We start from the raw sequence: 25,269 nt of genomic DNA on the forward strand, positions 1-25,269 counted from the left end.
CCAGGGAAGGCTCCAAAAGGAAGCCGCCACATTCAAATCAACAGGGAACTGGGCAATTACAATACCTCCTCCTAAAAGCTCACATTAAAAATGAACAGAAGGGCACCTGGCTGGCTCAGCTGGGAGAGCACACAACTCTTGACCTCAGGACTATGAGTTTGAACCCTACACTGGGTGTGGAACCAACTTAAAAATTTTTTTCTTGGGCAGCCCCAATGGCTCAAGGGTTTAGCGCCGCATTCAGTCCAGGGTGGGATCCTGGAGACCAGGGATCGAGTCCCACGTCGGGCTTCCTGCATGGAGCCTGCTTCTCCCTCTGCCTGTGTCTCTGCCTCTCTCTCTCTGTATATCTCTCAGGAATAAATAAAATATTTTTTTTAAAAAGTTTTTTTTCTTAATTAAAAAAAAACGAGCAACAGAAAAAGGGGGCCCCCTCACTGTTTTTAAAAGTTACAAAAAGAGAGAATATCCCAAGTAAAATGAAAAACATGCCAGAAATTCATGCCACAGAACTGATTAAAACTGTTCCCATGGGGCACCTGGGTTTCCAACTCTTGGTTTCAGCTCAGGTCATGATCTCAGGGTCGCAAGATGGAGCCCCGCATTGGGGTCCATGCTGAGTATGGAGCCTGCTTAAGATTCTCCTGCTCCCACTCTCTCTTAAAAACAAACAAAAAAACTGTTGTATTTCAAAACAAGCTAAAGCCATTTAAAAAATGACACAAGTCGGGATCCCTGGGTGGCTCAGCGGTTTGGCACCTGCCTTTGGCCCAGGGCATGATCCTGGAAGTCCCAGGATCTAGTCCTACATTAGGCTTCCTGCATGGAGCCTGCTTCTCCTCTGTATCTCTGCCCCTCTCTCTCTCTCTCTCTCTCATGAATAAATAAAATCTTTAAAACAAATGACACAAGTCATAAAAGAGCAATATAAACCAGAATTATAGAAATTCAGAAAACTGACAGAAAGTAAGAAAAAATTCAGAAAAGAAATTTTAGAAATAAAATTGTTTTAGAAATAAAGGCTATGGGGCAGCCCCGGTGGCTCAGTGGTTTAGTGTCGCCTTCAGCCCAGGGCCTAATCCTGAAGACCCAGGATCGAGTCCCACATCGGGCTCCCTGCATGGAGCCTGCACTCCCTCCCTCTGCCTGTGTCTCTGCCTCTCTCTCTTCTCTCTGTGTGTCTCTCATAAATAAATAAATAAAATCAAGAAGAAAGAAGGAAGGGAAGGGAAGGGAAGGGAAGGGAAGGGAAGGGAAGGGAAGGGAAGGGAAGGGAAGGGAAGGGAAGGGAAGGGAAGGGAAGGGAGGCTATGCTAAAAGGAATACAAGTGAAAAAACACAACAGGTAATGTCTTGTAATAAATAAAAAGTAAAAAGAAGCAAAGTTTTCAATGAAGGAAAGACTCAAGAGAAACTGCCAAATATTGAAAACAGGCAAAGACTCAATATAGAATAGGAGCCCCAACAGAGAAAACTTACAAAAAGGTTTCAGACTGTAAGGTAAAACCATAATGCTAACCCAAGAATAGCAGCACAGCAACCACATGTAGCCAAAACATGTTCTATAAAAGTATTAAATTTTAAAGAAAGAATCCTTTTCAGTATTTATATAAAAAGACTTAGAAGGGGAGGTGACTTAGAAAGGGGAAAAATTAGATCATCAGACTCTGACAGTGACACTTCATACCAAAAAAAGTAACCTATTTAAGATATTCAAGGAAAGATGTGTGAGCCAGTGATTTTATGTTCATCAAAATAGCTTATATGCACAAAAGGCACAACCTGTTATCAACTATCAACATGTAAGAACTCATTCCCACAAGCCTTCCCCAAGGAATCTACCAGAGAATGAGCTTCAGAACATGAAAATGACGAAAGTCATTGGTCACTGTAAACACTGATGGGGTGAGCATTAATTAGAGTTACTGCAGAGCTAAGTCTAGAGTTCAAATGGGAGAGGTACACTATCAGTTCTGACAAGAGATATTCAGTATACATACAGCACACCAAAACACTAGGGTAGGATCAGGAGAGGTCATGCCAAAAATAAATAAACTTTTTTCAGTAATCCTATTGGAAATGGTAGCATGACCACTTTTATTCTGAGACTGCGTAAGTGTGGGATCAAACAATTGTGAAAGGCTCTCTAATTATTACGTCACTTCTCCTCCTTCAGAACAAGGACTCTCAATATAGAATCAGATACAGACAAAACCTATGAGCAAAATCCCTATAGTCCACACTAACTATATAACTTCACAATTTTCTTCCACATAGGTATAATACACACCTAGCTCTGTCAGCTGAAAAGGCCTAGATATTGACCAAACTCAGAACAATATGCATTTCTAGTTCTCCAACTATGGTCTTTTAAAAAAAAAAAAGATTTTATTTACTCATTAATGAGAGATACAGAGAGAGAGGCAGAGAGAGAGAAGCAGGCTCCATGCAGGGAGCCCAACACGGGACTCGATCCCGGGTCTCCAGGATCACGCCCTGGGCCAAAGGCGGGCACCAAACTGCTGAGCCACCCAGGTGTCCCTCCGACTGTGGTCTTAAAATACATTTTTCCACAAAGAGAAACTGGGGTTTGAGGAGAAACAGGTGATTCCAAGTCTCGGTCAGAAAATACCCAAGCGGACCAAGAATTATCTTTTGTACAGCACCAAGGGAGGTGAAAGCTTTCAGCTTGTAAGAAATACACAAAGGCAGGATGCCTGGGTGGCTCAGTAGTTGAGTATCTGCCTTTGGCTCAGGTCATGATCCCAGGGCCCTGGGATCAAGTCCCGATCAGGCTCCCCACAGGAATGCATGGAATTGCATTCTGAGTAAGGAGTCAGCAAAACCTCTCGACTATAGGTTACAACTGACTCAAGGTCTGCAATAGATAAGCAGAAACAAATAAATCAGGTGGAGGAGGGAACTATGGATTAAGAGAAACCAACAAAACCTCAAATTTTTCAAAAAGGGCAAAACTAAAGTAGAGATTCAAGAGACATACAGTTGGGTGATAAAACTGAAGAAAGTCGAGAAAGTGGAGACTAAAAACCAGGGCAGTAAATACTATTGTGGGGAAGGAAAGCTGGCTGGCTCAATTCAATGTCTTGGCCTGAGTGAGTGGTGGTTATAAGGTGTTCTTAGAATCAGTTACTGAGGGCAGCCCTGGTGGCGCAGCGGTTTGGCGCCGCCTGCAGCCCAGGGTGTGATCCTGGAGACCGAGGATCGAGTCCCATATCGGGCTCCTTGCATGGAGCCTGCTTCTCCCTCTGCCTGTGTCTCTGCCTCTCTCTCTCTCTCTCTGTCTCTGTCTCTCTCTGTGTGTGTGTGTGTCTCTCACAAATAAATTAATAAAATCTTAAAAAAAAAAAAAAAGACTGGCAATTGTTAAAACAAAACCACCACTAGAAATAAAAATGCAGGAAATGAAAGAAAATGAGTGTCTCCCCTTTCTATTCCCTAAATACTGACCCAAATTATAGAGGTACTCATAGCTTGGGAGGTTGTAGCCAACGATGTAATGGGTCTTCCACCCGCCAAACAGAGGGAAGCGAGGCCGGATTTCCATCTCTACCGAGTCATCCAAAATAAGGAGGTGGCTGGTGGAAACATTGCCAATCTCATCCCGGTAGTAAACATCCTGGGCAGCGGCAGGGAGGATGGTCTGCAAGAGAGAGCACAACGCCTTCTAAAGCCTCCAGAAACTTACTCACAGGAGATGATCCTAAAAACAGAAGACTTTCTGTGCCAAGAGCCTTCCCCATAGCATAGTCCCCAAACTGGGAATAACATAAGCCTCCCAATCAAGTTTGCACTAAATAGTGCAACTATTTCTCAATCATGGCAGGTAAATAGCTAATTCTCCTAAACAATAAATAATGGAGACAATTGTAAATACTTTAGCAAATACTGAAGGACTAATACAAAGATAAAGGTAATTGCTAAGTTACTCTGCAGGGAGAGAAACTAAAAATGAAAGAAACTATATCCAATCACTAGGTGATAGGGTCATGGAGGGGGTTTCCCCACCTCACATTCTTTACTGTACCTTCCAAATCTATAAGCATATTTCCATAATGAGGAAGAAATAATTCTAACACTTCATTCCCATAATGAATCCTTCTGTAATACTTAAGTACAGTTAACTCTTGAATAACATGGGTTTGAACTGCACAGGTCCACTTTTATGTGGATCTTCTTCAGTAAATACAGTAAGTACTATAAATGTATTTTCTCTTATGATTTTCTTAATAACATTTTTTTCTCTAACTTAATTATAAGAATACAGTATATAATACATACAACATACCAAATATGTGGTAATGGTCTACTCACGTTAGTAGTTAAGCTTCCAGAAAACAAGAGGATGCTAGTTAAATTTTCAGGAAGTCAAAAGTTACATGCAGATTTTCAAATGTGTAGGGGACAGGTGCCCCTAACTCTATGTTTTACAAGGGGGTTTTCAACTGCATATGTTTTCAGTTTTCAACTGTACATGAAAATACAAGATTTCATTTATAAGACTAAAGATATATACAATTTCATGTGCAATATGATAAAATCTTTTTAAGAGTATTATAAAAGTAAGAAGAAATATTAAAATATGAGCAATACTAATTCTGGGTGGTGGTATGGTTTTCCCTTTTTCTATTATTCAAATTTTCTTTTAAAAACATGGCCTACTTTGGTGTGCCTGGCCAGCTCAGTTGGTGTAGCACATGACTTTTGATCTCAGGGTTGTGATTTCAACCCCATGGTGGGTATAGAGATTTAAAAATAAAATCTCTTTTTTAAAAAATGGCCTATATATAAATGGGAACTATCTTTTTTAAGATTCTTTTAGTTAAAAAAAAAAAAAAAAAAAAAGACTCTTTTTGTTAGTCCCAACTGTGATCTACTTGAACACCTTGAACACCAATCGAACCCAAACAATGCTCCATATTTAGACACTTTCAAAAAGCCAAAGCACAGATATGATAAAATGATACTTTCTCCCAATGTCTGAGTTGCATACCCCATACCTTAAATGAGCGGATGGACGCTATTCCACTATCTGGCTGTCTCTGGTAATCATAGCGTGAAAAAGGTCCCTTCAGCACAGCCCCTGTGTGCTTCAAGTCCACATTTTCTTCCACAGCAATGTTACCCCAGTGAGACACCTCAATGACTCGGGTCATGCTGGTGATGGTCAGGAAAGGGCTGTTGTTCTCATAATGTACTTTAAAAGTATCCTGGAGAGGAAGGAAACAATTCCAATTTTGGGTGACGGATAAATCAACACTAGTTTCAAATACTACTGGAGTCAATACATATATAAGCAAAAGAACGGCTCAATTATGGGATAGTTAATGTGTGCTATATTCTAAAGTGATGCTTACTAGGACTTTTTAATGGCGTATGGAAATAAATACTCATGATGTTATTACTAAATAGAAAAATAGGGGCAGCCCCGGTGGCTCAGCGGTTTAGCGCTACCTTTGGTCCGGGGCGTGATCCTGGAGACCTGGGATCGAGTCCCATGTCAGGCTTCCTGCATGGAGCCTGCTTCTCCCTCTGCCTGTGTCTCTGCCTCTCTCTCTCTCCCTGTGTCTCTCATGAATAAATGAATAAAATCTTTTAAAAATAAATAAACAAATAAATAAATAAATAAAATAGAAAAATAGGCTACACAAAATTGTTTTAGGTTCTAATATAAATACCATTTGTATTTTAGAAACAAAAACTTCTACATGCCACTTATCTTAAAGCCACCATAGGAGTAAAAGAACAAAAAGAACCTGAAATGAAATACAGAAGAATCCCAACACAGGCAGAAATCAGAGTTCTTAGATTGTTTCTACCTTCTCCTTGTGGTTTTATTTTCAAAATTTCTATAATGAGCTTTTTTAAATTGCCTTTTAACTAATTTTTGCAGTTTTTTTTTTAAAGATTTTATTCATTTACTCATGAGAGACACTAAGAGGGAGAGAGGCAGAGACACAGGCAGAGAGAGAAACAGGCTCCATGCAGGGAGCCCAATGCGGGATCTGATCCCAGGACCCCAGGATCACGCTCTGGGCCAAAGGCAAGCACTCAACCGCTGAGCCACCCAGGCGTCCCTAATTCTTGCAGTTTTAAAAGAAAATGAAACCTTAAATTGTAATAAAGAAAAATTCTGATGAGGTGATATATATGATCTCATAAAGACATAATGTCTACCCAATAAGCTAGCAAATAACCTCAAAACTGAAGATGATTCATAGCACTGCTGGGTTTTTCTAACGTGGAGAAAACTTACCTGGAATAGTCCCTGGAAGAGAGACTTGTTTAGCTAACTTGTCGAGCTAACACAAATATACGTGTCAGGGCAGCCCAGGTGGCTCAGCGGTTTAGCGCCACCTTCAGCCCAGGGTGTGATCCTGCAGACCCGGGATCGAGTCCCGCGTCGGGCTCCCTGCATGGAGCCTGCTTCTCCCTCTGCCTGTGTCTCTGCCTCTCTCTCTCTCTCTCTCTGTGTATTCTCATGAATAAATAAATAAAATCTTTCAAACAAAACAAAACAAATATACGTGTCAGTTACTCTTTCACGAGCGTTAAACAAACGCGTGATCATTTAATCCTCAACACAATGAGCTAAGTACTACTCTTTGCGTTTTACAAACTAAAAACACCAAGGTCCAGCAGTTTCAGCATATTCAAGGTCATAAATAAATCTAAATGGCAATAGTAGGTCTTAGGGTCTTCAACATTTTAGCTCTGGCTGTGCACTCCTCTGCAGTAAATACTGCCTTCCCAGACAGTTCTCAGAGAATTAAAGGATACACCTTTAGAAATTCCTCCACTTTGCCAATTTTACCACTGAAATTACTATTAAATCTTTCTGGTCACTGAGTAGTATGAGTGCCCTTCTATGAATACATACTTGGAACCTTAGAAACAGAATCTGAAAGGACAAGAAGTAATAGAAAAACACCCTTCTTCCCCCAAAAGTCCATGAAAAAGGACAGTTTATTAATTCTCATAGCTCCTGCTACTTTATTCACTCATTCTATGAGTAAATTCTTAAAGGTTTAACTTCATAGTATTTAATGCCAATACTGACAAGGGTACAGGAAACTGACAGTTTCTGACTGCTGGTGCCATAATAAATTCGCTAAATCTTTTGAAAAACCACTTGGCAATATACCTCAAAAGATTTTTAATTTTGGGCAGCCCGGGTGGTGCAGCGATTTAGTGCCGCCTTCGGCCAAGGGTGTGATCCTGAAGACCCAGGATCGAGTCCCTGCATGGAGCCTGCCTCTCCCTCTGCCTGTGTCTCTGCCTTTCTCTCTCTGTGTCTCTCATGAATAAATAAAATCTTTTTAAATTTTTTTTTTTAATTTTTGAAAAAGATTTGAGAGAGTGACAGCTCATGTGTGGGGGGTGGGGGGGTGGCATAAGGTGCAGCAAAGGGAGAGAGAGAATTCCAAGCAGACTTCCTGCTGAGCACAGAGCCCAAGGCAGGGCTCAAGGCTGGGCTCAATCTCACGACCCAGAGAACATGGCCTGAACTGAAATCAAGAGACTGTTCAACCAACTAAGCTACCCAGGTGCCCCACATTAAGAGATTTTTAAATGTTCATATGCCTTGATTTGAAAACTTTTACTTCAGAAAATCTACCCTATGACCAAAAGACACATGAAAAGATGCTCATCATCACTTATCATAAGGGAAATACAAATTAAAACCACAATGAGGGAAGCCTGGGTGGCTCAGCAGTTGAGTGTCTGCCTTTGGCTCAGGGCGATTCCGGAGTCCAGATATCAAGCCTGCTTGTCCATCTGCCTATGTCTCCGCCTCTCTGTGTCTCTCATGAATAAATAAATCAAATATTTAAAAACACACACACACAATGAGATATCACCTTAGAACTGTCAGAATGGCTAAAATCAATAACATAAGAAATAACAGGTGTTGGGGAGGATATGGAGAAAAAGGAACCCTCAATGCACTGCTGGTGGGAATGCAAACTAGTGCAGCCACTGTGGAAAAAGCATTAAGGTTCCTTAAAATGTTAAATACAACTACCTTATGATCCACCAATGGCTCTTTTTGGGTATTTACCCAAAAAATACCAAAACACTAATTCTAAGGGACACATGCACCCCTATTATTTATAGTAGCATTACTTACATTAGCCAAGAAATGGAAGCAGCCCAAGCGTACATTGGCTGATGAATAAAAATGTGGTACATATATATTCACACAATGGAATATTATTCGGCCATTAAAAAAGAATGAAAGCTTACCACTTCCAACACAGCATGGATGAAGCTAGAGCATAATGCTAAGCGAAATCAGAGAAAAACAAATACCATGTGATTTCACTCATATGTGGAACTTCAAAATAAAGCAGCAAATGGAATATGTAGATAGAAGTCAAGAAACAGACTCTTAACTATAGAGAACAAACAACAAAATGATGGTTACCAGAAGGGAGGTGGGTGGGGGGATGAGTTAAATAGGTGATGGGGATTAAGGAGGGCACTATTGTGATGAGCACTGAGTGTTGTATGGAAGTGGTGAATACTATGTTGTACACGTGAAACTATTACACCATATGCTAACCAACTGAAATTAAAGTCAAAACTCAACTTAAAAAAAAATTTATCCTGAGATTATATAAAAAGTTGTATGTAAAGAGATGACTACTGTAGTGTTAGAGAAAAAAAGCTAACTGTCCAACATAGGAAACTTGGCAAAAAAGCTTTAAGGCATCAAATTATAGGATCTTATATGGCTATTAAAGATGCTTTACAGGGGTGCCTGGACGGCACAGTTGGTTAAGTGTCTGCCTTTGGCTCAAGTCATAATCCCGGATCCTGGCTTCCTGCTCAGTCGGGAATCTGCTACTCCTTCTCCCTCTCCCTGTCTGGCACTCCCCTACTTGTGCTCTGTCTCCCTCTCCCTCTCTGTCAAATACATAAAGAAAAAAGAAAAAAAAATATTTTACAAAGGTAATGTAAAATGTTTAGAGAATATTCTAAGTGGTAAAAGTATCATGCAATACTTTAAACACGATAGGATTTCCATATCAAAAAGCACCCATGCTTAGAAAGAAATGACTCCGGTACTATTATGTCAAAAGTAGAGGTCAACTGGTGTCAAATTTTCCTCTGTATATGCCAGTCTCTCATGAGTATTTTATTAATTTAAAATGGAGGAAGAAAGTCCAAAATCCAAAAGATGTAAAATTTAAAAGCCAAAACATTAGAAAGATAAACCAAAAGCTAATATGAATGCTCTCCAAGAAGAACAGAGAGAAGGGAGAAGTGGAAGCAAGAGTTCTCTGAGCCTACCTTGTTACAGAATTTTGGCTGTTTTCATTTCAAAAAATTGAATCAATTAAAAAAAATTCTTAATAGTGGAATGACCCAAAATGAACAGCCCTATGTCAAACTAACATCTGAGACACCAAGAAAACAATTATTTCAAATGACATTAGAACAAATTATTTTGACTGTACATCCTCAGTGATATATGTTCTAAACAAGAGATTGCAAAAGAAGTCTTAAATATCCTTGTGTTTTAGAGATGATAATTAAGTACGTAGGCTGAAATGACACGCTTCCTAAGATTTACTTTAAAATATTACAGCAGAAAAAAATAATAAAATAAAATAAATAAATAAAATAATAAAATAAAATAATAAATTAAAATAAAATAAATAAAATAAAATAAAATGAAATAAAATATAAAATAAAATAAAATAAAATAAAATAAAATAAAATAAAATAAAATAAAATAGGGATCCCTGGGTGGCACAGCGGTTTGGCGCCTGCCTTTGGCCCAGGGCACGATCCTGGAGACCTGGGATCGAATCCCACATCGGGCTCCCGGTGCATGGAGCCTGCTTCTCCCTCTGCCTGTGTCTCTGCGCCTCTCTCTCTGACTATCATAAATAAATAAAAATTAAAAAAATAAAAAATAAAAAAAATAAAAATAAATAAAATAAAATAAAATAAAATAAAATAAAATAAATAAAATAAAAATTACAGCAGAGGGACAGCCAGGTGGCTCAGCAGTTGAGCGTCTGCCTTCGGCTCAGGGCATGATTCTGGAGTCCTGGGATCGAGTCCCACATCGGGCTCCTTGCATGGAGCCTGCTTCTCCCTCTGCCTAGGTCTCTGCCCCTCTGTGTCTCTCATGAATAAATAAAATCTTTAAAAAATAATAATAATAAAATATTACAGCAGAACCTGGGTGGTTCAATCAGTTAAGAGGCTGCCTTCAGCTCAGTTCATGGTCCCAAGGTCCTGGAATAGAGCTCTGCATCAGGCTCCCTGCTCAGCAGGGAGTCTGCTTCTCCCTCTTCCTCTGCCCTGCTTCCTTGTTCATGTGCGCGCGCTCTAATTAATACATGAAAATCTTTAAAAATAAATAAATAAATATTACAGCAGAGAAAAAAGAAAGTGTCGATAAGTGTGGTAATATTCTGATACCCACAGAGTTAAAGTGATAGGCTATGGGAGTTTATTACACTATTCTCTACACTTCTGCATTTGTTTGAACTTTTCCATAACAACAGTCTGTTTTAAGCCTTGACCGCTCCCTCTATGTTTAAGGCCCAACGCCTAGGCTCAGCGAGGCAGCCAGCTTTACTACCCCAGCCACCCCAGTCAGTATAGTGCCTGGTCTCCCATCTCCAGGTCTCTACATACAATGCCTTGTTCCCTTCTCCCCCAGCCCCCACTCCAACTCTCTATATGCTACCTCCTTATTCTTTATTATTATACTTTTTTAATGTGAGTATATTTGCTGGAATTGTGCTACATACAACTTGGCCATCCACCCTAGAAGCCAATTTATTTGTAATCTAATCTTAGAGGAATCATTTAGTTTCACCAATTGCTTCATCTATAGCCAAAGACTTTTAAATTTTTAACTATTTTTTTAACTATGATTCAAAGAAATGCTCATATTTATTATTTAATACACTGTCTACAAAGGCTAGGAAATAAGATGGTCGGTCAGCAAGCTATTCTTCCCTTCCCTAATCCCCTCCTCCTCCACTTTGTTTGCATTTAAAAAGTTAAAAAAAAAAAAAAAAAGTTAATGTCTCTAAGCTCACATTTTATTTCATGTGATGGGAGTACTTTTAGTTTAAAACTGAGCCTTTTCATCCAGAGGACTGGTATACCTTAAATAAATGGTAAAGTGGAGAAAAATGGACAGGGCATGCACTCCCCAGCTCCTCTGCTTCGTCTGGCATACCTGCCCATGGGCAGTTTGAGATCTCACTTCATTTGCTGGCAAGACCTGCACGTGGAGAAACTTGCCCTAGCCCATCTTATTTGTATGGACACTTCTGTTTCAATTTGGAGCTCAATATTAGGAAACACCCAGCAGTACCTACAGATAAACTATCTTCTTCAACCTAGTCTTTAACTGTAATAAAGCTACATTATTTTTTCACTTCCAACCTATCTCAATACTCTTGTTTCTCAGTATGTACAGAACTCAGGAAGGGGGAAGAGGACTACTGTTTGTAGGGTTCCCTCAGAGACCTTAGCAATCTCCATTTAGCACTGTCACTAGCTAATAGTTGGCTTTGACAGATCCTAAATGCTGATGCAATAATTAAACTAAGTTCATGTGTCATTGCTTCAAAAATCCAAGTCATGAAGTTTGAGATTCATCTGTCATGTTTTTCCTCTTTAAAAATCTTCCTAAACCTCCCAGCCTCCATCTGTACTCCCAAAATGAGAAAGGGAACCCCCAAGAGAGGCATTTCACAGTTGGTGAAGATATTTGGGGATGATCTTAAAAATGACTTCAGGGACACCTGGGTGGCTCAGCGGTTGACCATTTGCCTTTGGCTCAGGGCGTGATCCCAGGTCTGGGGATCAAGTCCCGCATTGGGCTCCCTGAGAGGAGGCTGCTTCTCCCTCTATGTCCCTGCCTCTCTCTGTCTCTCATAAATAAATAAAATCTTAAAAAAAAAAAAAATGACTTCAGATTTACGCCCATCTCACATCACCGTGCCTATCAACTAGTAGTCACTCCAGAAGACATTCACTGAAATAGACAGGGACAGACTGGACCCCACATGAGCCTACCTGACTATAAGCAGGGATGTCTCTGAAAGGTCCATAATCCAGGAGGTCCTCAGAGCGCGTAGGGTTTCCCAACTTGGTGTAGCTCTCTACATTTCGGGATGCAAGCTTCACACGCATCGTCTGTGTCTTCGTTGGATAGGGAGAATAGAAATAATGGTTCCCCTCAAACACTACAAACTGTTTCTCTGACTGTGTGATCTGGGTTGGATATGGCTGAAGCACATGGGTATAGACTGTTTCCACAACGACTGAGACCTTGGCCCCAGGATCAAGAGCAACTGGGAGCTTGACTGTGAAGAATCTCCCACTGGAGGAAGAACAAGGCAAGAGAATTAAGAGATGAAGGGAACTGAAAAGAGAGGCAGCAACTCACCATCACAGCAGTATTTTGTACCCAAAACGAAAGCAATTACCTTTAGGAGATCACCTCTAACCTATTAATTTAAGCCTTTTTAGATTAATGTCTGGGTTATCATTTCACATTTGTTTATAATAACAAAAGTATAGGAGCACCTGAGTGGCTCAGTTAAACATCCAACTCGTGGTTTCGACTCAAGTCATGATCTCAGGGTTGTGAGATTGAGCTCCCCAAGTCAGGCTCCACGCTCAAAGGAGAATCTGCTTGAGATTCTTCCTCCTTCCTTTGCCCCATCCCCACTCTCTTCTCTCTAAAATAAATAAATCTTAAAAAAAAAAAAAAAAAAAAAGATGGGACACCTAGGTGGCTCAGCGGTTGGGCATTTGCCTTTGGCTCAGGGCGTGATCCCGGGATCCAGGATTGAGTCCCACATCAGGTTCCTTGTGGGGAACCAGCTTCTCCCTCAGCCTGTGTCTCTGTCTCTGTCTCTCTCTCTGTCATGAAAAAATAAAAAATCTTTAAAAAGAAAAAGTATAAAACAACTAATGGTTGGATAATGGATAATGGATAATATTAATGGATATTAATATAATGGATAATGGATAATGGTTAATGGTTGAAGGATAATGGTTGGAGCATTCCAGCAGAGCCACACAGTAGAATATTGGCAGCCACTAAAAAAGATGTTTGGATCTGTGTAGATATTAATCATTTCCATGTACCATGTAAAAAAACAGAAATATTTACAAATGACACAGTATGACTCCACCCTAAAGTATAAACATACACAAATGTGAAGAAAAGTATTCCAATGAAATGTTTCCAAACTGTTAATGCTGTGTTGGGGAGGAGAATAAGCTTCATTTTATTTTTATTTTTCAATTTGTTTAATGAGCTTATATCACTCTCTAAACTAAAAAATAAAGCTACCAGCATTTTTTTTTTAAGATTTTATTTATTTATTCATGAGAGACACAGAGAGAGGCAGAGACACAGGCAGAGGGAGAAGCAGGCTACTCACAGGGAGTCCGATGTGGGACTCGATCCTGAGACCCCAAGATCTCACCCTGGGCTGAAGGCAGCACTAAACCGCTGGGCCACCAGGGCTGCCCAAGCTACCAGCATTTTTAAGAAAAAGAGATGGCTGGAAACTACTGAGATCCATAGGATATTAACTCAAAAATGAATCTGAGTTTTCTAAACCAGGAGATAACTTTTGGTAGACCCAAAAACTGTTAGTGGAAAATTAAAGGCATTTAACATACTTCCTTGGAATTTGTCCTCCAAGGTCAGAGTATGGATCACTTTTCCTGATATGGCCTTACAAAATTGTAATCTTGCATGTCTTTATCATCAGTCACACCATTACACACCCTGTTACTACTCTGAAGTACCTACTCTAAATATAAGCCCTATACCTTCTCCCAGGGCAGTCTTAACCAATTCTTGGCTTCAAGTTCCAGATCTGCTTCTTGTCCCATGCTCTGTCCAGAGCACTAAACTCTCCTATTTTCAAATCTTCAGCAGACAGCTCCAACAACCAAACCAAAATACCTAGTAACAAAAAAAAAAAAACAAAAAAAAAGAAACCTAGTAACATACATGATCCCAATTCCTTACTCTGTTAATACTACTACCATCTGACCACTTTTTTGTCAGATTTTATTTATTTATTTGAAAGACACAGATCACAGAGATAGAGGGAGAAGCAGACTTGCCACTGAGCAGGAAGCCTGACGCAGGGCTTAATCCCAGGACTCTAAAATCATGACCTGAGCCAAGGGCAGATGCTTAACCCACTTAGCCACCCAGGTGCCCCAATCTGACCGTGTCTTTTTTTTTTAATACTTTATTTATTTATTCATGAGAGACAGAGAGAGAGAGAGAGAGAGAGGCAGAGACACAGGCAGAGAGAAAAGAAAAGGCACACCCTGAGCCAAAGGCAGATGCTCAACCGGTGAGCCACCCAGGTGTCCCTCTGACCACTTCTAAACCAAAACCCTCTTGCATGTTCTATGCCTCACTTTACTCTATCCCCAAGGGTCTGGATAATCCTGCCTTAGAATGTCTATCATATTCATCCCTTCCTGGCTTCCCATTGCAAACAATTCCCCACAGTTCAAACAATTCCTCCTTGCCAAGATTATTACCTGTCTCACTACCTGACCCAATCTCTTTGTCCCTCTAGCCCATCAGCACAATATCTGATACAGCACCACTTTAATTTTCACATGAAATGTCCCAGCATAACTGAATCTCACTTTAACAACATTTCAGTGCTCCAAGATATCAATTTTCAGAGGGGCCTGGGTGGCTCAGTAAGTTAACTGACTGACTCAGTTTTGACTGACCTATCAGGGATTGAGCCCCTCTCAGGCTCCGCGCTCAGTGGGAAAGCCTGCTTGGGATTCTCTCTCCTCTCCCCCTCTCCCCCCCTATTCCTGCAGGCACTCTCTCTAGAATAAATAATACATTGAAAAGAAAAGAGAAATATCAATTCTCAGGGTACCTGGGTGACACAGTCAGTTAAGCATCCAACTCTCAGTTTTGGCTCAGGTTGTGATCTGAGGGTCCTGAGATGGAGCCCCGAGCCCTACATTCTGCACGGAATCTACTTGAGATTCTCTCTTCCTCTTCCTTTCCCTCTACCCCTCCGTCTCATGCTCACTTGTGCACACACACTCTCACTCACTCTCTAAAATAAATAAATAAATAAATCTTTTTTAAAAAGGAAAAGAAAAAAGATCAACTCTCATTGCAGCTCGGGGGCATCAACTAATGAAGGCTTCTGATTAATAAAAGACTAGGTGGACAACACAGATCTGACGACACTGGGGTCCAAGATTCTTTCATGGATCAGAACAATGACATGTAAGTTGTCATGTTAGGGTTGCAGGATACATAACTTGTTTAATGTTGCCATTAAGCTTTATGTAGACAAATTAATAAACTTAAAATTATCCCATTTATATGCTTACGTAAAATTATGTATAAATGGGCACATGCATAAAGAAAAGTTATTACTGTCATATTCTCATTTTTTAAAAATTCAAAACGAATGAGAAAATAACTTTAAAACTGTCAAGCAAGGAGACCAAACTGACACTTTCTGAATCACATAAGGACCAACAGCTCTAAGGTTCAAAGGTTTGCTGGTCAAGAATCAAGTATTTTATTTCTGCTTATGATTACAGCATAAGCTTAGTCCATTTGCCTTCAGTTACGAATCACTGAGCTAGGGGTACCTGGATGGCTCAGTCAGTTAAGCACCCAAATCTTGATTCTGACTCAGGTCATGATCTCAGGGTTGTGAAATCGAGCCCTGCATGGGGCTCTGTGCTGGGCATGGAGTCTACTTATAAGATTCTTTCCTTCCCTCTCCATCTGCCCCTCCCCTCCTCAAATAAATTTAAAAAAAAAAAAAAAATCACTGAGCTAAAAACATTTCTTCCTCCCACATCACTCATTCAACAAATATTTCATTTTTTTTTTTTCAACAAATATTTCAATGCCTACTAAATATCATGCAAAATCCTGATAACTGTTGAGGCTGAGTGATGAGATATATGGGGATTCTTTATTCAATTCTTCCTGCTTTTTATACATTTTGGAAAATATCCTTAACAAAATGTTTTACAATAACTACTAAGTGCCAGGCCCCTTGCTAGGTGCTGAGGTTAAAGCAGAGAACAAGGCAAGTCCAACCTCAGCCTTCAGAGAAGCTTGGTCTATCTCCTTCAAAGAAGTATCATGTTCAATGCTCTGAAGGCTCAAGAGGTGGTAAGGGGGGTACATTTGTCTGCCTTTTAGAAAGAGTATGGTAGCCAACAAGAGATGGTAGGCTATCTACTGAGACAAAGAGCTTGGAGTTCTCACATACTGGATCTCCATCCATTGTTTGGGGATCTCTATCCCCACATACATTAGCAGACCTAATCTGGTGTGGAAAGTAGCTAACTTCTGGGGATCCCTGGGTGGCTCAGCGGTTTAGCGCCTGCCTTTGGCCCAGGGCACGATCCTGGAGTCCCGGGATCGAGTTCCGCGTCAGGCTCCCGGCATGGAACCTGCTTCTCCCTCCTCCTGTGTCTCTGCCTCTCTCTCTCTCTCTCTCTGTCTATCATGAATAAATAAATAAATAAACCTTTAAAAAAAAAAAAAAGAAAAGAAAGTAGATACCTTCTTGTAAAACAAACTGCCACTGTTGGGGGCAATTTTAGCATTAGTGATCAAAAAAGACATAAATGGGTCAGAATATATTACAGCCTGTTGCTCACCTACCACACACTGTATTAATTGAAACAGTGTCTAAAACACCAGGTACTTCCTCAGCAACTCTCTTACCTTATGATTCCAACTGATATGATAACCTGTGACAAGAAGAGGCAAGATATATAGATATTCTGTTTGGGAGCTTACCTTTTACCCTTAATTTTGGTTTCTCTTACTTCCAAGTTGTTCTCTTCCTCATCTTCTCCCTTCACCTGTAACAGGACAAAAGAGACTATTCTTTTTATTATGTCTTTCAGTCTCTACGTTTGAGTCACCAAGTAACCAACTGCCTCAGAATGTCCACAGTAAAGTATTCAAACTACAAAAACTTTTTAAAGATAATTTTTTTTTAATTTTTATTTATTTATGATAGTCACAGAGAGAGAGAGAGGCAGAGACACAGGCAGAGGGAGAAGAAGCAGGCTCCATGCACCAGGAGCCCGACGTGGGACTCGATCCCGGGTCTCCAGGATCGCGCCCTGGGCCAAAGGCAGGCGCTAAACCGCTGTGCCACCCAGGGATCCCAAGATAATTCTTTTGTAACAATTTTTTTCATATGAAATACAAGAACATGGTCAAATACTTTTGCGCTGAATAAGCTATATAAAAAGCTCTATACATACATAACATTTTTCCTGAATGACCAAATTCACATATGTAAATAAAAATTATACTTACACTTTACATTTCCAAATATAAAGGTGACATTTTCTTCTCCATTTACATTCAAACACATATTTGCATAGAAAATAAGTATTACGATTTATTGTTATAGTAGAAAAGTCTCACACATGGCCAAAACTGGTTCTACCTGCATAAAAGTTAACAGTGGCATAAATCCAACAGCCACTGCTTGTCACATTCCCTATTCTCACCCTTCACTTCAACAGGATGTGTAGAACCAGGAAAAGAATGTTAACTCCAGTAGGCTGCATAGTTTATGTGAGAAAGAACAGACACCCTGAATCATGAGACTGTGGAGCAGACTATAAGGTAAAACTTATACCCACCGCTGATCACTTTGCCAACCCAATCTCTGAAGAAAGAAAAGAAAAAACAGAAGAAAGGGTAAAATTACTCTTTGGGCTGAAGCATTTGTTCACAATAGGATACACATAACTATAATGAGGAATAAGCTATTTTTAGTATTTTAAAATGTCTAAAGTGGACACCTGGCTGGTAGAGCATGGCATTCTTAATCTCGTTTTAATTTAGAACCTCCCACTGGGCCTAGAGACTACTTGAAAAATAAAATCTTTTAAAAAATTGTTTTTAATTTAAATAAAATGCCCAAAAGTAATCATACAATCATCCTCTCAATAAAGTTCTACAGGCTAATAAAAACAAGTTTCATCACTCTGACTGCAATCTTATCACAATGGTAACATTCTAGTATATTCCTACTTATCATTATTCATCTTAATAAAAGACATTAATGAAAGATCAGAGGGACGCCTGGGTGGCTCAGCGGTTAAATAAGCATCTGCCTTCGGCCAAGGCGTGATCCTGGAGACCCAGGATTGAGTCCCCACATCGGGCTTCCTGCATGAAGCCTGCTTCTCCCTCTGCCTCTCTCTCTGTGTGACTCTCATGAATAAACAAATAAAATATTTTTAAAAAATAAAATAAAATAAAATAAAATAAAATAAAATAAAATAAAATAAAATAAAATAAAATAAAATAAAATATCAGAGAGACAAAGATTTCAAATATAGGGTCCATATGAGAGGAAAAATACTAAGATGGATCCTTGGTAGTAAGAAGATGAGGAACCACTAGATTCTCATCATTAAACATCACTCTCATGAATAAAAAGATAAATTTCTAACCAGTTCCTAAAATTCTACATGGAGGGCTGAAGAAAATCCACTGAAAAACTTCTAACAACCTTACCAAGGCCTCCAAATCAACTGTTGAAAAATATACACCGGGAACCCTGGGTGGCGCAGCGGTTTAGCGCCTGCCTTTGGCCCAGGGCACCATCCTGGAGACCCGGGATCGAATCCCACGTCGGGCTCCCGGTGCATGGAGCCTGCTTCTCCCTCTGCCTGTGTCTCTGCCTCTGTGTGTGTGTGTGTGTGACTATCATGAATAAATAAAAATTAAAAAAAAAAAAAAAAGAAAGAAAGAAAAATATACACCGTTTTTGCTAAGCGTAACACCCAGTTCTGTTTCCCATTGGGACAGGGCTGTAAAGGAGCACATATACTCATTTAACCTGTTTCATGAGACTATAAAATTAACAAATGATTTTGAATAAATCTGGCAATGCGACTGCAGGTCTTATAACCCAACACAATCCTACCTCAGAGCCGTCTAGGCCAAAAGAGGCATTGGGGTACAGTGAAGAGCACAGAAAGTTTGAAGCTAACCTAACCCCTGATTCTCTCATGGCTCTGAGAGCTGACCCAGCAGGTTTAAACAACTTACTCCTAGACAGGCACTCCTCACCTCAAAGGGCCGTTATGAGGGCTAGGAAGAATGTACTCAAAACACCTACCACAACACCCATAGAGCAGACTGCCAAGAAGACAAGCCTGCAGCATTCTCCAGCATGATGGCAGATACCTCCTGCAGCTGTCTTGTTATACAATGGCAACTTCAAGACATCAGGACTAGATTTTACAAAAGAATAGGATCTAACACTCAAAACACTAAAAGTGGCAGCACACATTTATATGAAGTTTTGATGCATCTTTACATAAACCCGAGTAAAAGTGTGCATTCCATCATGGACAAGGAATGAAAAGGAAGAAGAGTCCTTTCAGAAGTATAATCTCTGTAAACCCAGCTTTATAGAGCTCCATGTTCAGTTGGAGAGTAAAGCCTACTTAGAAGAAATGTGACATTGTAATGACTATTCTCTTCTCAATAACCAAGGTAACCACTTACTGGGTGTTGATTAATGAAAATAGTAATAAAAAGCAAACCTAAGACTACGTAAGCTAACATTTTCCTTCCTTGGGAGTCGTGGAAGTGTGCACTGAAATGCCGGGAAGTACATAAAGCAAACTTCCACGCCAGATTCTGCGGAAGTGCAAGAACAGGAACTGGGAGGGGAAAGGGAGCTATCTGGACTTGGCCTTTCTGTACAGTTCAAAAGACGTTTTATGACCTATATGACTTTTTTTTTTTGTTTAAGATTTTATTTCTTTATCCATGAGAGACACAGAGAGAGAGGCAGAGACATAGGCAGAGGGAGAACAGGCTCCATGCAGGGAGCCTGATGTGGGGCTCGATCCCGGGTCTCCACGATCACAACCCGAGCCGCAGGCCTGCGCTCAACCCCTGGGCCACCAAGTGTCCCAACTTATAGGACTAAAATTTTTAAAAGGAGAGGGACAAAATTTTAAAAGCGGTCATGAGCAACCTTACGAATATGACACCAACAATGGGTTCGAGTTACAAACGGGAACATGCACAGCGTTCGGCCTCTGACCGCACCTACTAAGGGCCAGACGCGGAGCCAAGGGCTCACTTCGTCCCCCAGCGGAGCTCCTGAGCCAGGTCGCGCGCGGGGAATCCAAGTCTGGAGCACACCCGACCCGCCCGGCTCTGCGCGGAGGCGGCCGCTGCCCTGGCCTCCCGGGAGGGGGCGGCAGGGGGCTCGCGAGGCCCGACCGCCCGGGGCCCCGCCGAGCAGTGCGGCCCCGCCAGCGGCTGCCCACGTGGGCGGCGGCCCGCTCCTACGCTGACGTGTCCACCGCCTGGGCGCGCCGGCCGCGCGCGGAGCCCCGCCGCTGCCCCGCACTCACCTGCACGCCGAGGTGCGCCAGCCGGGCCTCGAGCTCGGGCTCCAGAGCCAGGAGGAAGGAGGCTGCGCGGGCCGTGGAGCCGCCGCCCGGGTGCGCCAGGACCACCTCAGCCGTCACCTTGGCCAGGTGGCTGCTGAGATCCACCGTGCGCTTCACGTCCTCGTTGACCAGCAGCGGCGCCTCCGGGGAGGCGCTCTCCGGCGCGGGGGCCCAGGCCCCGAGCAGCAGGAGCAGGAGCAGGCGGGCGGTGGGCACCTCCATGGCCGGGACGAGCTGAGCTGCAGGCCGTGCGGAGCGCCGCCGCCGCCCCGCCTCCGGCCACCGTGCTGCCGCTCATTGGGCCCGGCCTGGCGCCACAAGATGGCGGCGCCCACGGAGGAAGGATCCCGTCTCCAGGGCGACGGGCAGCCCGCGGGGCGCCGGAGTGCACGCGCCTGCGCCCCGGCCAGTGGCCCGCCTACGCTAAGGTCGCTTCCGCTCGTTGGGGCAGTTCAAGGAGTTTCTTCGTTCAAACGGGGAAAGTAAAAGCCTAAGCAAAAGTGTAAGCAAAAATAGGCTATTTGCAGTCTCAAAGTATATCCCCTAAAATATTTAGTTATTAGAAACAGGAAAGTATTAAGTTTACCGTGGAGGATCCTACCAACCACCAACCATATTAACCAAATGATTAAGGTTAATATAACCAATTATAAGATAGAGTGACGTCATGTACCCACTGATAAGATATACCCAGAACGGCACCCCACTTGTGTCCTATTGTCATAGAATTGCTGAAAATGCACAGTATAACCTCCAGGCAACCGTAAGAAACGTCAGACAAACCAAAAGCATCTTGACTTCAACCGGACGACACCCAATTTGACAGAACTGTAGAGATAATAAATTTGTATCGTCTTAAGCAACTAAGTTTGTGGTAATTTGTTATAGCAGCAATAGGAAACTATTACAGAAGGTAATATCTCTAAGAGCAGAAAGTTATCACTCCAGGATCCCAGTGTGTGAATAAATATTTAATGAATAAATGAGCTTTTCATTATAAATATTATTATCCTTACTTTATAGATGATCAAAGTCAAATATCAAAGTTAGAGGGGATCCCTGGGTGGCTCAGTGGTTCAGCACCTGCCTTCAGTCCAGGGCGTGATCCTGGAGTCCCAGGATCCAGTCCCACATCGGGCTCCCTGCATAGAGCCTGCTTCTCCCTCTGCCTGTGTCTCTGCCTCTGTGTGTGTGTGTGTGTGTGTGTGTGTGTGTGTGTGTGTGTGTGATGAATAAATAAATCATATATTTAATCAAAATAAATACCAGTTTGGAAACCTGGACTCTAAACTAGAGCTCTTTCCACTACCCCCACACCCTTAAATAAAACCCCAGATTCGTATAGACAAAAAGAAACATTAGGGATTCCAATCTAATCTTTATTTAACAGATATGAAATACAGGCCCAGAGAGGGTACCTTATCCAAAATCACAGCTCTCCATGAGCAGAACTTGGACAAGGAAGCCAATCTCATAACTCTCCATCAAAAATGCCAGAATAGGGACACCTTGGTGGCTCAGCCAGTTAAGCCTCTGCCTTTAGCTCAGGTCATGATTCTGCCTTCTGGGATTGAGCCCCCTATGGGGCTCCCTGCTCAGCGGGGAGTCTGCTTCTCCCTCCCCTGCTCTTGTGCTCTCATTCTCTCCCTCTCAAATAAATAAAATCTTTTATTAAAAATGCCAGAATGGAGGGCAGCCTGGGTGGCTCAGCGGTTTAAGCGCCTGCCATTGGCCCAGGACGTGACCCCGGGGTCCCAGGATTGAGTCCCACATCAGGCTCCCTGCATGGAGTCTGCCTCTCTCTCTCTCTCTCAGTCTATCATGAATAAATAAATAAAATATTTTTTTAAAAAATGCCAGAATGGATAATGTTAAACATTTTAACACAATCATTATTAAAATACAATATAGGGAAGTTGCTTTGGGAGCAGTCGGCTGCAAATCTAGGGAGATCCACCAAGTTCCAAATGAATGAACCAATTTGATTTTTTCCACCAAGTAACAATTACAGCAAAGATATCCCTGAATCATCCTGGAGTTTCAGACCTTTGTTTTTCCTGGGTAACTTCTGGCGCCGTCAGGCTCTTTCTCCCTCCCTCTTTCTTATTCCTCTTGCCAAAAACCACTCAAGTGAGCTTAGAGAAGATCCTCTAGCCCCAGTCAAGGCTTCAGAGGCTGCAGCCCAGCTGACAGATCACTCATGTGGCTACTGGCAGGAGGTGTCAGAAAGAGACAGCAACCAAGACAGAAGCCAGAGTGCCTCCCGCAATGTGTTGATGCGCAACGAGCAAACCTTTTAGAATCTCTAAAAGAGAGTTAATTTGAGCCCAAGTTGGGACAGCTGCCAGGAAACATGTTCTTCACAGGGAAGAAAATGTTCCAGAGAATGAATAGTTTTCACAGGGTTATATACTTTTTTGATCTTGTAAAAGATCAAAAGATTATAGATTAACATATAGGCGAGAATCACAAGTTTTAACATCAAGGAATGCTCAGAGTAGGAGCATTGATCAATATCTTAAGGACAAAGCGGTTTTCTTTAGACTACTCATTTACAAAGTAGGTGCACAATGTATGCTTGGTGGGCCATAAATCAGGCTTTGGTTCAAACAAAGTTTATGTACAGTAATGGTGACTTAGAAATTTAAAATGACTTCCCTTATATGTCAAGCCTTTAGAGAGTTTTTTTCTCTCATCAAATATAATGTCAGAAATGACATATCATTATTTCTGCCATATTCTACTTGTCGCAGACCAACCCCAGTACAATGTAGAAAGGAATTATGCAAGGCCATGGTGAAGACCAAGAGGCAGAGGACCATTTTGGAGGCAGGTGACTGCAAAGGATATGCAGCGGCAAGTCAGTCCTCATCTTCTGTTCTCCAGGAACCTAGTCATACTCCTAGAAGGCAACTGCTGCTCCCATTTCTTTAGTCTCTTATAAGGATAGTTACAAAGGGGGAATACAAATTGCATCTGTCTCTCAAAAATGTCAATACTGAGTGAACAGTATTTTTTTTTAATTTTAGAAAATACTGCCCAAAAACGTTCTGTAAACATTGAGGCCATTGACATTCTCTTCATTCATTCATTCACTTATTCACTCCTTCAAGAATCTTAAAAAAAAAAAAATAAGAACAGTTCATGAATCTTACCTACACACACAATTAATCCCTCATACTTCTGTGTCCCCTAGTAGGTGCTCTGTATACCTGCCTTTCTTTAAAGGAAACAGGAACACCAAGCTGTAATTCATCCTTCCCCATGAAGACTCCCAGAGTGCATGTATGCCAGTAGAAGGTATAGAAAAGTGTTTCCATTCAGTCAAGTGAGTTTGAGAAATACCACTCTGCACATTATCAGAACAGTGAACCCTCCTTATTATTCCCCTATTTTAGAAAGACAGAACTGTCCCGATATCACAGAAAACAAAGTCAAACACTGAGCCTATCAATTACTCACAGAAGAATATTCAGAACATTTCTTTCCTTTAGATCCCAAATTCCTGTTGTCATTTGTGTTAGCCAAAACTCTTTCAGTGGCAAGAGACAGAAACCTCACTCAAACTGGTCATAGCATAGTAGTATGCAGTATGAACTGCTGTTAGAAAATTCCCAAACAAAAAAAAAAAAAAAAAAGAAAAAGAAAAAGAAAATTCCCAAACAACAATGGATTAAACAAGAAGAATGTTTATTTCTCATGTAATAATCCTGTGGAACCCAGAACACAGCTTCCTTCAATAAGATTACTCACCCAGCCTTACCACATGTCTTCCATTTCATAAGCCAGGAGAGCTGCCCCTACTTCCTCATAAGGTCTACATTCTACCTAAGGGGAAGAGAGGAGAGGGAGGGCAAGAGCATGCTCCTTTCCTATAGAACTAGAGTCTGAAAACTATGGCCTGCAGGCCAACCACCTGTTTCTATAAATGAAGTTTTACTGGAACACAGTCACACCCATTCATTTACATATGATTTATAATCACTTTCATACTACAAAGCAGAGTTGTATAGTTGCAGCAGAGACCTTATGATCCACAAATTCTAAATCACTTACTATGGGGATCTCACAAAAAAAATCACTTACTATGGGGATCTCACAAAAAATGATGCCCATTCTATTCTATTATTATGCAAGAGGATCACATAAGGAAAAGCTGGGTGAGAGAGTGAGGGAGCAAACTAGCAGCTCTGCAGAAAGTCTGAGATTGGACAGGGACACTCTCTACTATTTTTCCCAATTGTTCTACAAATCCAAAACTCAAATCAAAAACAAAAGATTTTTCGGGACACCTGGCTAGCCCAATTGGAAGAACATGTGACTCCTGATCTGAGGGTCATGAGTTTGAGCCTCATACTGGGTAAACAGATTACTTAAAAATAAAATCTTAAAAAATAAATAAATGTGTAAACAGAAGATTTTTCACAAGATGCCATTAAGTGAAACACAGAGTGGAGAAGGTCACTGGAACACATCTAACAGAGAACCTACACCCAAAATATATACAAAAATACAAATCAATGAGAAAAAGACAGCACAATAGAAAAACAAGCAGAAGAATTTGACCAGGCACCTTTGAAACAAGAATTATTCAAATGGCCAATAAGGATGATAGGCATAAAATATCACTAATAATTTGGGAAATGCATATTATAACCACAAGAAGATGCCACTACACACTCACCAATTGGCAAAACTCTTAGTCTCATAATACCAACTGTTGGTGGGTATGTGGATCAAGGGGAATGCTCATATTCTGCTATAATTTGGTAT

At 41.2% G+C, this 25,269-nt stretch overlaps 1 protein-coding gene across 1 annotated transcript in view; it reads right to left on the reverse strand.

The window, feature by feature from the left end:
* RPN1 (ribophorin I) overlaps positions 1-20,826 on the reverse strand; it is a 28,705-nt gene extending 7,879 nt beyond the window's left edge. Inside the window, exons 1-5 of the mRNA XM_025448264.3 lie at positions 20,458-20,826; positions 16,850-16,914; positions 12,076-12,382; positions 5,019-5,228; positions 3,469-3,661 (exon numbers count right to left, since the gene is read on the reverse strand). Coding sequence (XP_025304049.1) covers positions 3,469-3,661; positions 5,019-5,228; positions 12,076-12,382; positions 16,850-16,914; positions 20,458-20,718 — 1,036 coding nt within the window. The 5' untranslated portion in view covers positions 20,719-20,826. The remainder of the gene's footprint in view (positions 1-3,468; positions 3,662-5,018; positions 5,229-12,075; positions 12,383-16,849; positions 16,915-20,457) is intronic.
* Between the last annotated feature and the right edge of the window lie 4,443 nt (positions 20,827-25,269).

This window comes from Canis lupus, chromosome 20 (genome assembly GCF_003254725.2).
Source record: "Canis lupus dingo isolate Sandy chromosome 20, ASM325472v2, whole genome shotgun sequence".
NCBI lineage: Eukaryota > Metazoa > Chordata > Mammalia > Carnivora > Canidae > Canis > Canis lupus.